This window comes from Dendrobates tinctorius, unplaced genomic scaffold (assembly GCF_039654945.1).
Source record: "Dendrobates tinctorius isolate UK_male_01 unplaced genomic scaffold, ASM3965494v1 ptg000154l, whole genome shotgun sequence".
NCBI classification, from domain to species: Eukaryota; Metazoa; Chordata; class Amphibia; order Anura; family Dendrobatidae; genus Dendrobates; species Dendrobates tinctorius.
In genome coordinates, this window is record NW_027361821.1 from 17,321,298 (window position 1) to 17,336,249 (window position 14,952).

Genomic DNA, 14,952 nt, shown 5'->3' on the forward strand with positions numbered 1-14,952 from the left:
CCTGCGGCGCTGTCAATGTCCTTCCGCGGCCCCGCTCACAGGGTGTGCCTGCCCTGGCAGTGGCTTAGTGAGTAGGCAGCATCCAGGACCAGGAAGTGACGCAATTGTGGGCGGAGCCTCCCGCAATGGATGGTGATTATGGAATAATTCCCACTGCCTCCTGTCATCAGCACAGGCTCCGTTTCCTGGTGGTGGCCGTCCCCACTATGCTCCTGCTCAGCGTCTGCACTCGCCTGCCACGGCGCAGCTGCAGGACTACACCGCCCGGCAGATCTGTTAGGTCCTATCGCCATGGTGACCCGCTCACGTTTCTCAGCCAATCAGCGCTTTTAGAGGCGTGGCGTTAGTTTGCACGTCCTCGTAGTAATAAAGCTCGTTGACGCAAAGCACGCACAGCTTCCAAGATGGCGAAGGCCAACGAAGGCGGTGGTGAGGCCGGTATAAAGAAGGGGCACCTGAGCATCCCCGAGGCCGTGTTTGTGGTAGGACGGGTGGCGGGCTCCGTGCAGAGCAGCGGGCCGAGGCTGTGTCCGTCCGTGGCGGAGTTGTGGCGCTAGCTCGCCCCCTGCTGCAGGGAGCTGCTCCGCCCTGTACGGGCACGCGTGGCCCCCACAGTCAGTCTTATGTGGCCTAAAGACCCGGGCACTCTGCCCGCACGGCCTCTCCCTGGGAGCATGGCTGCTGCCTAGAGTCGGTGGAAACTGTGAGCCCTGAGGCGCCGCCTAGCGGCTGTGTGACCCATCTAATCAGAAGAGCCTCAGATGCCATCGGGTGTGAGGTGGTCTTCTGCCCCACCCGGAGGCCACCGATCACTGATGTAGCTCCTGGTGGTCCTGTGTGATTGGGCAGAGAAGAGCCCTGTGGACCACCCCAGAGCTGCTGTGGTGGCTAGCTTTTTCTGACTGCACCTCTTGCTGAGTGATCAAAGACCAACTAACCAAAGCGATCACTTGTCACAGGTCACCCCCTAGTAGCTCCAGAAGATGCGCATGTTTACTTATAGTTCAGTGGTCCCTTATCCTGATAGAGAGCGCTGTCTAAACCCTTCTCACTCGATGATGTAATATGCCGTGGTACGGGCTTATGGAGTAGGCACTGGTGATGAGCGCGTATACTCGTTGCAGGGGTTTTCCTGAGCATACTTGGGTGTCCTCCGAGTATTTTGGCGTGCTTGGAGATTTAGTTTTCGTCGTCTCAGCTGCATGATTAGCGACTGCTAGACAGCCTGAATACATGTGGGGATTCCCTAACAAACAGGCAATCCTCCCATGTATTCAGGCTGTCTAGCAGCCACAAATCATGCAGCTGAGATGACTAAAACTAAATCTCTGAGCACGCCAAGATACTCGGAGATCACCTGAGCAACGAGTACACTCGCTCATCACTAATAGGCACCAATGCTGGCTGTGTAACTCGGCTATCACCTGCCCCTATCGGCAGCGACCAGAGCTAGGTGGGCTGCCATGGCAGACAATGACCTGCTGAAGGCCCGTTCACTGTCTTTTATACTGTCTGCAATAAATATATGGTACAGTACTACAGTCAGACTAAAGAAAATACAGTAAAAAGTCAAGTTATTAACATTATCAAAGGGGTCTCCCATCTACATAGATGGAATATTGTTGGACAGTTCTGTAAATACAATTTTGCACTCGTCTTCAGCTTGTATCCCCATTCCCCCCCCCCCCCCCCCCCCCCCAAGGGAAAAAAAAAATCCTCATATTTCTGTCTACAGAAAATGTAAATGAAAGACAAACTTATGGCTTTTGGAAGAAAAGATGAAAGTGTGAAGATAAAAAAAATAATTAAAGTTGTGAGTGTTAAAGATGTACTTTAAAAGGAGGCTTTTAATTTGGACATTACAGTCTCTAAATGAAGGGCTAGTTGATATCATCGCGTGTAAATGTCCCAATGATCCCCTGCAGGAGGCGTGGTGCAGTATCCCATGGCTTATAGCTAATAAGTGGGTGACTCTTATGTATGTGGTTTGGCTGAGCTAATGCAGGTTCTGAGCTGGGGTCCCTTCATCCGACATCCATAAACCCTTCCAGGACAGATTGTTATAGGGTTTTCCTAATGTGGAAAACACCCCTTACGTAAGATAATGCAGCTTCCCTGCCGTATTATGTATGAGATGTCATTTATTGATGGAAATGTTTTCGTGCAATGTTAATACAATATGTGTTCCCATAGGAAGATGTGGATTCCTTTATGAAGAAATCTGAAAATGAGACGGCTGATGTAGTGCTCAAGAGGCTAGATGAACAGTACCAGAAATATAAGTTTATGGAATTAAACCTTTGTCAGAAGAAGAGGAGGCAAGTGCTCACTTGATACTCGTGTATCTTATGTTCCTATTACTATAACACAGAACGTGACTTCTGAAATGTTTTTTTTTTTTTCTCTAGGCTGAAAAACCAGATCCCAGAAATTAAACAGACGCTAGAAATTTTAAAGCACATGCAGAAGAAAAGGGTAATGTAACATTGCTCTCTTTGTGTGCAGCGGTTATTGTAGGGTCTGTAGAATTTCTGAGTTTGTTGTACGATTCCATATTAAAAGTTCAGCTGTTGCCATGAGCTGGTACCTTCTGAGTCGGGCATATGGAAGTTACATGTGGGAATGTTTCCCTCCTGTTCTGAAGTAATTCAGGTGTGCTGTAAGCTGTGCCCAGTAGTATTAACCCCTTTCCAACATCGGGTGGAATAGTACGCCGATGTCGGACTCCCTCCCTTTGATGTGATCCCACATTTTTCCCGGCACGTGTCAGCTGTTTTGAACAGCTGACAAGTGCCTGCAATAGCCGCGGGTGGAATTTCGATCTACCCGTGGCTATTAACCTGTTAAATGCCGCTGTCAAACGCTGACAGCGGCATTTAACAAGCATTTCCGGGAAGCGTGCCGGAAATCTGCCCACCGGTGACCCACTTCACGTAATCGCGAATCACCAGTGTCGGCATGACAACCGGAGATTTCCTAGAGACCTCTATGGTTGTCAGTGCCGGCTTGCTGTGAGCGCCACCCAGTGGTCGATGCTCATAAAAAGTGACTAATTCTACTACATAGAGGCGAACTGTTCATCGCCTCTATTTAGCAGAGCCGATCGGGTAGTGGCAGCTTCTAGTCTCCGGTGGAGACTATTAAATCATGCCAAAAGTTTAAAAAAAAAAAAAATTAAAAATTAAATATAAAAGTTCAAATCACTCCCTTTTTCGCCCCATTCAAAATAAAACAATAAAAAAAAATCAAACATACACATATTTGGTATCGCCGCGTTCAGAATCACCTGATCTATCAGCAAAAAAACAGGATTAACCTGATCGCTAAACGGCGTAGCGAGGAAAAAAAGGCAAAACGCCAGAATTTTTTTTTTTTCTTTTTTTCTTGGTTGCGGCAACATTGCATTAAAATGCAATAACAGGCTATCGTTTCTGCATGAAAATGGTATTAAAAACGTCAGCTCGGTGTGCAAAAAGTAAGCCCTCACCCAACCTGAGATCACAAAAAATGGAGACGCTACAGGTCTCGGAAAACGGCGCAAATTTTTTTTTTTTTTTTTTTTTTTTTTTTTTTTTGTTTGGATTTTTTTTTTTTTGCTCCACCTACAGTGCCTACAAGTAGTATTCAACCCCCTGCAGATTTAGCAGGTTTACACATTCGGAATTAACTTGGCATTGTGACATTTGGACTGTAGATCAGCCTGGAAGTGTGAAATGCACTGCAGCAAAAAAGAATGTTATTTCTTTGTTTAATTTTTTTTTAAATTGTGAAAAGTTTATTCAGAGGGTCATTTATTATTCAACCCCTCAAACCACCAGAATTCTGTTTGGTTCCCCTAAAGTATTAGGAAGTATTTCAGGCACAAAGAACAATGAGCTTCACATGTTTGGATTAATTATCTCTTTTTCCAGCCTTTTCTGACTATTTAAGACCCTCCCCAAACTTCTGAACAGCACTCATACATGGTCAACATGGGAAAGACAAAGGAGCATTCCAAGGCCATCAGAGACAAGATCGTGGAGGGTCACAGGGCTGGCAAGGGGTACAAAACCCTTTCCAAGAAGTTGGGCCTACCTGTCTCCACTGTTGCGAGCATCATCCGGAAGTGGAAGGCTTATGGAACTACTGTTAGCCTTCCACGGCCTGGACAGCCTTTGAAAGTTTCCTCCCATGCCGAGGCCAGGCTTGTCCGAAGAGTCAAGGCTAACCCAAGGACAACAAGGAAGGAGCCCCGGGAAGATCTCATGGCAGTGGGGACATTGGTTTCAGTCAATACCATAAGTAACGTACTCCACCGCAATGATCTCCGTTCCAGACGAGCCCGTAAGGTACCTTTACTTTCAAAGCATCATGTCAAGGCTCGTCTACAGTTTGCTCATGATCACTTGGAGGACTCTGAGACAGACTGGTTCAAGGTTCTCTGGTCTGATGAGACCAAGATCGAGATCTTTGGTGCCAACCACACACGTGACGTTTGGAGACTGGATGGCACTGCATACAACCCCAAGAATACCATCCCTACAGTCAAGCATGGTGGTGGCAGCATCATGCTGTGGGGCTGTTTCTCAGCCAAGGGGCCTAGCCATCTGGTCCGCATCCATGGGAAGATGGATAGCACGGCCTACCTGGAGATTTTGGCCAAGAACCTCCGCTCCTCCATCAAGAATCTTAAGATGGGTCGTCATTTCATCTTCCAACAAGACAACGACCCAAAGCACACAGCCAAGAAAACCAAGGCCTGGTTCGAGAGGGAAAAAATCAAGGTGTTGCAGTGGCCTAGTCAGTCTCCTGACCTTAACCCAATTGAAAACTTGTGGAAGGAGCTCAAGATTAAAGTCCACATGAGACACCTAAAGAACCTAGATAACTTGGAGAAGATCTGCATGGAGGAGTGGGCCAATATAACTCCAGAGACCTGTGCCGGCCTAATCAGGTCTTATAAAAGACGATTATTAGCTGTAATTGCAAACAAGGGTTATTCCACAAAATATTAAACCTAGGGGTTGAATAATAATTGACCCACACTTTTATGTTTAAAATTTATTAAAATTTAACTGAGCCACATAATTTTTTGTTTTTTAAGATTTATGCATCTGTTAATAAATCCTGCTCTTGTTTGAAGGCTCTAACTTATTTGCATCTTATCAAACCTGCTAAATCTGCAGGGGGTTGAATACTACTTGTAGGCACTGTAGGTAAAAAAAGAACCTAGACATTTTGGGGTCTCTGAACTCATAATGACCTGGAGAATCATAATGGCAGGTCACTTTTAGCATTTAGTGAGCCAAGTAAAAAAAAAAAAAAAAAAAAACACAAGCGTGCGATTGAACTTTTTTTTGCAATTTCACCGCAGTTGCAATTTTTTTCCAATTTTGTAGTACACAACATGGTAAATCCAATGGTGTCATTCAAAAGTACAACTCATCCCACAAAATACAAGCCCTCACACGGCCACAATGATGGAAGAATAAAAAAAGTTATGGCTCTGGGAAGAAGGGGAGCGATAAACGAAAACGCAAAGCTGAACAAAGCTCTGGGGGTAAAAAAAAAACAACCACTCAGCAAGTATTTATGGCATATTGGTGCTACTAGAGCTGATTGCAGGACAGCATGTCCTAACTCCAGATTTTTTTTTTTAATCAGTTTATTCACATGGGAAGACTTTTGCGTATGATGAGTCTAATTGGCTATTCATAAGTGATTGCAACTCATTAGAGGGGTGTGCAAACTGTATGTGGTCAGACCAGTCTTTAAAGAGAAAGTTTGCAGTAATTCAATGACTGCAGACATCCTATGCGTGACAGCGTGTGGGGCGCCCACTGTCGCAATTGTTCAGTATTGTGAGTGGGTGGTCACATGGCTGCATGTATGTGAATTGCATACTTAGTCACATGCCGAGTGGTCTATTCCAGCTTCTGAGAAGCTGAACATGTCTAGACTGCAAGTGTACATATCATATACATGTGGTCAAGTGACCGTCCAATCACACCGGGAATACTAAAAAATTGTGACTGCCTGCATACCGTCACAATTGAGTCAGTATTCGTAGTGAAGCAAACTTTTATCCCAAGCCTGGACAGTCCCTTTAAAATGAGCCCCTTCAAAACATAGAGCATTCATATTGTTGTCAGCTGAACTGTTTACACAGGGCAATGTGCTAGTTCAGATGACCAGTGTTTTTTTTTTTTTGTTTTTTTTTTTGCAGAAAAACTGAATAAATCGCTGTAACACAGTTGGCGTCAGAATGCAGTTTTTAGTTATTTACTTTATTGAATAATGGTGTATACAGAGGTCGCGCTACATATTTTTCATAGGAGTAAAAATACTCCTCCCAATATTTTTCACCACGGAGGAGTACGTATACTGTACCCCCATCTCCATAATAGTGCTGACCACCGTACGAGTGACGCCCACGTCATGCCGCCAATAACGCACAGCCAGCCCTGCCCCCGGCTGCCATTGGCCGCGGAGAGGCCGACTGATGCTACACACGCTGAGATGCACAGAGAGAGCGCGCCGCGATGACGTCAGTCGTGCGGGTCACGTGTCCGTACGGCCGCTGCTGCACGCTACCACCCGCTGAGAGACAAGCACAGAGGGCGCGCCGCGATGACGTGTGTCGCTCCGCAACATCTGATACTGTCCTTTCCCCAGCTCCGTCCAACTCGCTGCCACTGTAGCTTAGAACGATGCGTCCCGTGGACGTATCGTACTAATCTGAAGGCGTTTTTTCGCCTTCCTGTGCGTCAGACGCCCAGACAGGCGTTAATGCGACCTCTGTGGGCAGGGGTACACGGTGTACAACGGGGCCATCAAGGCTTAAGCCACATTGGCTCACAGTAATGGTGGTTTGCTCTTCCTTGTGACAAGACGTCACATTCTATTGGATGCCCACAGACAGGTGTGAAGCATGCCAAGCACAGGAGAAATCAGGACGGTCGCCAGAAAATTTCAGGAAAAATGTCGCTGGTATCAAATACTGATCTTCTAAGATTCAACAACTTGGTAAACTGTGTGACCACATGAACAATCACAAATTGTCCCTGCAAGGGTCATAGCCTGGGCATCAGCAACCAGTCAACCCTTACACCTGGCATCCACAGTCAGTCAGCCCTCACCCCTGGGGAATCGCCAACCCGACAGCCCTCACCCCTGGGGCATCGCCAACCAGACAGCCCCAAGCTCCTGGCCAGCCGCAGTAAGCTGCCACTAGTCCCAGTGTGAGACTCCCCCATATAAGTCGTCCGGGTGCAGCTCCCAGTGCGGAGTAACCGGGGCTCCCCTTCCTCCATCACCCCACACCCCGGACACTTCTGCGGGCACTGCCCCCCATGTGCACAGATCGCCGCGGACACATCCCGTCTTTTGTCCCGTCTACGTCTACATAAGAAAGTCACTTCACAACTTACCAAGACCAGAGCGAACCTCTCCTCCAGCTCCCCCGGGTCCGGCATCGGAACTTTCAGGGGTAATAACGAGGTTCCGGGGGCTCCCCCCGCACTCTTCGCGTTACCCATGTTCGGGACCCCGGTAATCTGCACCCCGAAAGCCGGGTGTCCCCTTTTTCCCGTGCGCGCCACCGCTACACCAGCATAAAGTCCCCGGGACCCATCCTTTGTACTAGAGAGTCCCGCCTCGCAACCCACACTATGCTCAGCTTCATTCACCCGGCCGCACACTCTAAGCCACGCCCCTCATCCCTGCAGTCATTGGTGCGCTGCCTGATACTCCGTGCTCTCATTGGAGCAGAGACTGTGGAATTTCAGTCACACAGCGCCCTATACTGTAAGATGCAACAGTTGTTTCTGAGTAACTTTTTCAAGCTGTGTAATGTATACTATGGACGGCCGCGGTCCTTCCGCTGCTGACGTCACCAGGGTAATCGGTCCAACTCGCTGCCACTGTAGCTTAGAACGATGCGTCCCGTGGACGTATCGTACTAATCTGAAGGCGTTTTTTCGCCCAGACAGGCGTTAATGCGACCTCTGGGTGTATAGTAACAATACCATAGCGTTTTAAAGCAAAAACATGTGCATGTTTATTTAGAACTCAATCTCTTCATCTAGCAGATGTGCCTTCTGCTCCATTGACAGCTGATTGATCATTGGCTTGTGTGAAAGAGCTTTTAGCCTTAGGAGTCTTTTTATATTTGGTCCAAGAACTTTTGCCAGAGGAAGAACAGGATTGTGGCACGGTGGCTCAGTGGAGTCCTGGGTTCGAGTCCCACCAAGGACAACATCTGCAAGGAGTTTGTATGTTCTCCCCATGTTTGCGTGGGTTTCCTCCCACACTCCAAAAAACATACTGATTGGGAATTTAGATTGTGAGCCCCATCAGGGACAGTGATGAAAATATGTGCAGACTGTAAAGCGCTGCGGAATATGTTAGCGCTATATAAAAATAAAGTATTATTATTTATTATTATTGTGTATGTATTTATTTGCCTTATAATTATCCACCTCTTACTACACAGGGTACTACTGAACCAATGGAAACAAGGTTTTTGCTGGTAGATAATCTGTATTGTAAAGCATCAGTGCCACCAACAGACAAAGTCTGCTTGTGGCTTGGGGTGAGTTTAACAATTTAAATGTATATCAATGCCAAGCGGAGGACTTTGTCATATCAATGTAATTTAAATTAATGACAAGCTGTAACTGTTTACTTAATGGACATCTGTCACCGGGTCTCTGCAATTTTCTCTGAGTGTCAGAAACCCGATTCCAGCTAAGTCATTTACTGGACTGTATGCTGTCCTTTTTGATTACCTTTTTATCTGTTGCAGATCTAGCAGAGCTCTGTATAACTCCGCCCCCACCACTGAGTGGCAGTTTTCTGTGTACACTGTTCATAGGCAGAAAACTGCCAATCAGTGGTGGGGGCGGAGTTTTACAGAGCTCATGAATATGGAGGACTACATGGCAGCAGGTTTACTAGTCCTTTAGTGATAATCTCCTGCTGATTAAATGGGTATTTTATCAAAACTACAGGGTGGCCCATTTATATGGATACACCTAAATAAAATGGGAATGGTTGGTGACCCAGATCGGCACGCTGAATTTGCAGGATGGGCAAAACTAAAATTGGAACAGGACCCTCAGTTTACCCAGAACATTATGTTCAGTGATGAGGCAAACTTTTTTAGGTGGGCCATTTATATGGATACACCTAAATAAAATGGGAATGGTGACAGTTTTCTTGCGTAGGGTGTCTTGCATTGAAATCTGCTGCAATGACTCGGGTACTGCGTTCACCAGACATCAACACAATTTCTATCCGCTCCTCACGTGTTAACCTCTGCAACATATCAATGGCTGTAAACAAAGAGAAACTTGTAAACTCATGAAAGAATAAAGATACACTAAAACCAAGGACGCCATTTGTTTTTCTTGTGAAATTCTCAATAAGCTTGATGTGTCACATGTCCCTCTTCCCACTGATAAAAATAGTTGGATCTAAAATGGACGACTTCAAAATGGCCGCCATGGTCACCACCCATCTTGACAAGTTCCCCCCTCCCATATACTAATGTGCCACAAACAGGAAGTTATCACCAACCATTCCCATTTTATCTAGGTGTATCCATATAAATGGCCCACCCTGTACATCAAACAGCCCAATAAGTGAGACATCAGGGTCTCCATCTCTACATTATGCTGCTGTCAGTTACATGGCAAAAGCCTGATGAGATTCCCTTATAAATGGAACCTGTGACTACCTTCATGCCACTTAATACAAATGCAGCATGAATCAGAACCTATCTTGGTGATTGCACCCAGGTATCAATGAAACACTGCAGTCTTTAAGAGAAAATTTGTCTTTGAAACGACAGTTCGGCTATAGGGAGAGACCGGACTAGTCTATTGTGGGCCCCGGCCGACTTCTCCTCGGTCCAGTTGAGTGACAGATCTCTCCACTGTCGAGGAGATTCTGAAAGGCGACTTTTCTATAATATTATGCATAATATTTATTAACAAAAGGTTCTCATCCAGCTTCCGTTTTCCCACCTACAAATAATGGAGAGGTCTGTAACTTTTATTGAAGGTACACTTCAACCGTGAGAGACAGAATCTTAAAAAAAAAAAAAAAAAAAAAAAAATCCAGAAAATCATTGTATGATTATGTAATTTGCATTTTATTGCATTAAATATGTATTTGATAAAATAGAAAACAGAACTTAATATTTGGTACAGAAACCTTTGTTTGCAGTTAGAGGTCAGTTGTTTCCTATAGTTCTTGACCAAGTTTGCGCACACTGCAGCAGGTTTTTTTTTTTTTTTTTTTTTTTTTTTTTTTTTTTTTGTTTCTGGGCTGTCGCTTGTCAACAGTGAGTTTCAGCTCCCTCTAAATATTTTTCTATTGGATTCAGGTCTGGAGACAGGCTAGGCCACTGCCGGACCTTGAAATGCTTCTTACGGAGCCACTCCCTAGTTGCCCTGGCTGTATGTTTTGTGTTATTGCCATGCTGGAAGACCCAGCCATGACCCATTTTCAATGCTCTTACTGTGGGAAGGAGGTTGTTGGCCAAAATCTCACGATACATGACCCCATCTATCCTCTCTTCAATACGATTCAGTCTTCCTGGCCCCTTTGCATCATGCTTCACGGTTTTTAACAGTGTTCTTGGGGTTGTACTCGTCCTTCTTGCGCCAAACACGGCGAGTGGAGTTGCTGCCAAAAAGTTCTATTTCGTTCTCATCTGACCACATTGACCTTCTTCCATGCCGCCTCTGGATCATCCAGATGGTCATTGGTGAACTTCAAACAGGCTGGACATGTGCTGGAGTGAGAAGGGGAACCTTCCCTACCCTACAGGATTTTAATGTATGACAGCATAGTGTGTTACTAACAGTACTTCAGGCAATTGACCAGGTCCTCCCATGTAGTTCTGGGCTGATTCCTGACTTTTCTCAGAATCATCCTCACCCCATGAGGCAAGATTTTGCATGGAGCCCCAGACCGAAGAAGATTGACAGTCATCTTGTGTTTCTTCCATTTTCTAATTGTGCCAACAGTTGTTGCCTTCTCACCAAGCTGCTTGCCTGTTGTCCTGTAGTTCATTCTAGCCTTGTTCAGGTCTACAATTTTGTCCCTGGTGTCCTTGGACAGCTCTTTGGTCTTGGCCATGGTGGAAAGGTTGGAATGTGATTGTGTTTTGGCAGGTGTCTTTTATACAGGTAGCAAGTTCACACAGGTGGACTTAATACAGGTAATAAGTGCAGAGTAGGAGGGATTCTTAAAGAAAAACTAACAGGTCTATGAGAGCCAGAATTTTTACTGGTGATCAAATACTAATTTAATGATTTAAAAATCATACAATGTGACTCTTCTGTGGTTTTTTGTTTGTTTGTTTTTTAGTTTTGAGATTCTGCCCCTCACAGTTGAAGTGTACCTATGATAAAAATTACTTTGTAGTCTTAGGCTGTGTGCACACGCTGCGGATTAGGTGCGGATTCATCCGCGTGGATTTTGTAAAATCCGCAGGTGAAACCGCAGGTCAAAAGACCTGCGGATTGCCCTGCGGTTTTCATCTCCTCAATGGAGATGGCAAACCGCAGCGGAATCCGCAGAAAGAATTGACATGTCAATTCTTTCTGCGGATTGAAAACCGCAGATAATCCGCGCAGAAAATTCCACACTGTCTGCATTGCGGTTTTTGATTCCCATAGGGAAACTGCTGCGGGACCGCTGCGGAACCGCAGCAAAATCCGCAGCGTGTGCACACAGCCTTACACCATGGAAAGGTTTTATTTCTATGCAGTTTCTCGTTTTGCAGATAGAAGTGAGAGCATGGTTCTAATTTTATTTTTGAGCGTCTAGGAGGAACCCAAATTTCTGCCTCGTTTCCTTTGGTTACACTTCTCTAAACTCCTGAATGTTTTGGCCTTCATAAAGACAAATGTTAGTCATCTAGACGTGGTGTCGGGTAAAAATTATCTTGACCTAAAGTTTAATGACTTATTAGGATTGGCTATGAATGTGTGAGTGGTAGAGGTCTTTAGCCTCTGTTCCCCACCAGTAAGAAGGGGCCACGTGACTCTCCTCAGCAATATTCAATACAGTCTGTGCAGCGGACTATTCATTTGCTTTAGCCGATTACTACCCACATACATGGATGGTGCCATATGAGTACTGCTGTAAAGTTCAATATGAATCTTGGCACTCATTAAGTGGAATAATGTTTGCTATTATGCGATCCAGAATATTTTAGAAGTTTCGGTCTAAATAACAGACTTTCATCAGTACTGGAAATAACACATACCTATTGGTCAAATGTCATACTGTCCAAATAAGAAAATTGTAAGATCGAATAAAAGGAAAAACAATCAACAATTTTGGACTCCCAACTCTGATTTTACTTACCTTTTCTGTTTTTTCCATCACTGTACATACATTGGTATGAGACTTTCTGCTATCACTGGATACCTTGTCCCTTTCATCCACAGGCTTTTTCTTTAAACTTCTAAATCTTATTGATGGGATGCTTCCATTTTTTTTTTTTTTTTTTTATTTTTTTTTTTTTTTTGCTTGTTTTCTCCCAAAAAAATGTGGATTTGTTTGACTCTTATTTTTGGGTTCTTTCATTTTTGCAATATTTTTTTTTTTTTTTTTTTATTTGGACACTGACATATGGTATTGTTCTCATTTGACTCCCATGTATGTTATTTCCAGTAAAGCTGAAGGTCTACGATTGAGATAAAAAAAAATGTCTATAATATTCTGGATTGCATATTGCCTAATAAAATTATTCCACTCTTCAACTTTTGAGTGTGAAGTTTCATATTGGATTGTATCACTGGATAGGATCCCACTAGAGCACCAATTTGTCCCGAAGTGACGTGGTTATCCTTATTTATTTGGTTAGTAGGACCCAGAAATATTAATTTTAATGTATCTATTGTAAATGTCCAACTCAATGTCTAGATTTTCTTAGGGGGAACATTGTAATCATCTCTTTGATTCCTAGGCCAATGTAATGCTTGAGTATGATATTGATGATGCTCAGGCTTTACTAGAAAAGAATTTGTCTGCAGCCACAAGAAGTCTTGAATCGACAGAAGAGGACCTAGACTTCCTCCGGGACCAGTTCACCACCACTGAAGTCAGTATCCTTTTCAAGGTGTTGCTATGCATTGTTTTGGAAATTTTCTTCTCTTTACTGGTTCAATAGAAGCCAAACACCAATGTGTCTGCGATGGCGGACCCTATGTGCTCAGTGATTGGCTGCAGTGGTGTTGCACCCTGTCAAAGTGAGGTCACCAGTGTAGCCAAAACACTGAATTTTGAGCAGTGTTGGCGCGTGGGACCCAGGGAGGAGTGAGTACTCATTTTTGTCTATTTCACGTATAGAGGAGCATTTATTTTCCTTTTTAAAAGCAATTTTTTTATTTTATATTTTTTAGACAACTATCCCGTGATAAATGTATTACAGCTAGGTGTCTGACTGCTACTGATCATGACAATAGGGGCCACTTGTTTGGGTGGAGTCGTAGTGCACGTACATTACCGATGGTCCTCTCACTATGGCAGCATTGTGACATTGCAAGTATTGGTTGTTAATGTAGTTGAGTTGAAACATGCAATGTAACGCCACATGACAGGGAGACTCCAGATAGAGAATTTTTTTCAGCCGCCAGAACAGGGTTTAGGGTTAAATTTGCGGCCGAGGCAAATCCTCCGGGCATGCGCAATGTAAAATGCGGATCCGGCCGCCCGAAAGAAACGTTGCATTGTCCGTCCAGGCATGTTGGCGGACGCCAAAATTTTGGCGGATCCGCAAAAAAACAGATCCAATGGATGGCCATCCGTCAAGATCCGCCGGTAATGCAACTCAATGGGGGAAAAAAACGGATCCGCCAAGCAAAATGGCGGATCCGTTTTTTTTTGCAAAACGGCGGGTTTTGACTGATGGGGAATAACGGATGTGTGAAACAGGCTTTATTTGTCAGAGACACCTGCTCACCATTGCCAGGATCTTACTGACATCACCTGCGGCTTGTGGTGAGCTGATTTTGCACTTCTATATTTTTTAAGCGTTATTTGCAGCAGTCTTCCTTTCCTGCCTAAAATTTTTGCACAGCACGGTCTGTAGATATAGATGTGACCGTTGATTTACGTGGTCATACCATTCCTGAAGTGTAATTTGGGTGTTCGGTAAACCGGTAACAGAAATCATTGTTCTTTCTTTAACCCACGTTTCAGATATGGCTAGGGTTTATAACTGGGATGTAAAACGAAGAAACAAGGACGGCGTCTCTAAAAGTAAAGCATAGCTGTGCCTCTTTTAAATATTTCCAGACACAGATTGTTTTAGATAAACTCCCAGTTTTCATTTGAGCACTTGGGATGGACATTTAGTTGTGGATCTGCCCTCCTCTCCCTTAAAGCAGGCACTTTTTCCTTATTTATTCATATAGCCCCATTACATGCATGCCCTTGTTTTATGCCAATCTAACAATGGATGGAGAGGCATTATCGGCTGCTCCTGTGCCCTCCTAATGCATAATAAAATGTACATAATATGCAGAAAAATATCCACACGTTTTGTATACTAAACACTTGGAGAGTGCTAATAAAATAAATCCACTAAGTGCCATCTGGTTTGCTGGACTGTAATCATTGTTACAAAACGGGCTTTTTATGATGTGATTCCCTTTCTAGTGTGATGTTACCAAAAAACCTATTTAATTTCAATCTGGGAAGCGAACAGTTTTAAATAAATGTATTGTGATCTGTTGATGGCCGCCTGGGACAATCTAATTTCATTTGTTTCATGTTTTCATTCTTATTTGGTGTAATGTTCACCTGCGCAGAAATGTGGCTGACGTGTATGCTTCTCTCTTGTACTGAACCCGTCAGGTGTTAGCCAAATTGTCTGAAAACAAGGCTTGCAATTCTGTATGCTTTACAAGCAGCCAAAGGAATTTAGGAAGAGACCCGATTTGTCTGATG

General features: G+C 44.4%; 1 protein-coding gene across 3 annotated transcripts; it reads left to right on the top strand.

Annotated features, from left to right (window-relative positions):
• Positions 1 to 310: 310 nt before the first annotated feature.
• VBP1 (VHL binding protein 1) lies at positions 311 to 14,737 on the top strand. Of its 3 annotated transcripts, none has more exons than XM_073547629.1 (6): positions 311 to 429; positions 2,194 to 2,318; positions 2,409 to 2,475; positions 8,474 to 8,572; positions 12,968 to 13,106; positions 14,203 to 14,737. In XM_073547629.1, the coding sequence occupies exons 2-6, from the start codon at positions 2,212 to 2,214 to the stop codon at positions 14,271 to 14,273; spliced, it is 483 nt and encodes a 160-aa protein (XP_073403730.1). In that variant the 5' UTR covers positions 311 to 429; positions 2,194 to 2,211; the 3' UTR covers positions 14,274 to 14,737. The 3 variants fall into 3 exon arrangements, with proteins under 3 accessions (XP_073403730.1, XP_073403729.1, XP_073403731.1); XM_073547628.1 differs by having other exon boundaries at positions 328 to 482; XM_073547630.1 differs by lacking the exon at positions 8,474 to 8,572 and having other exon boundaries at positions 328 to 482.
• Positions 14,738 to 14,952: the final 215 nt, after the last annotated feature.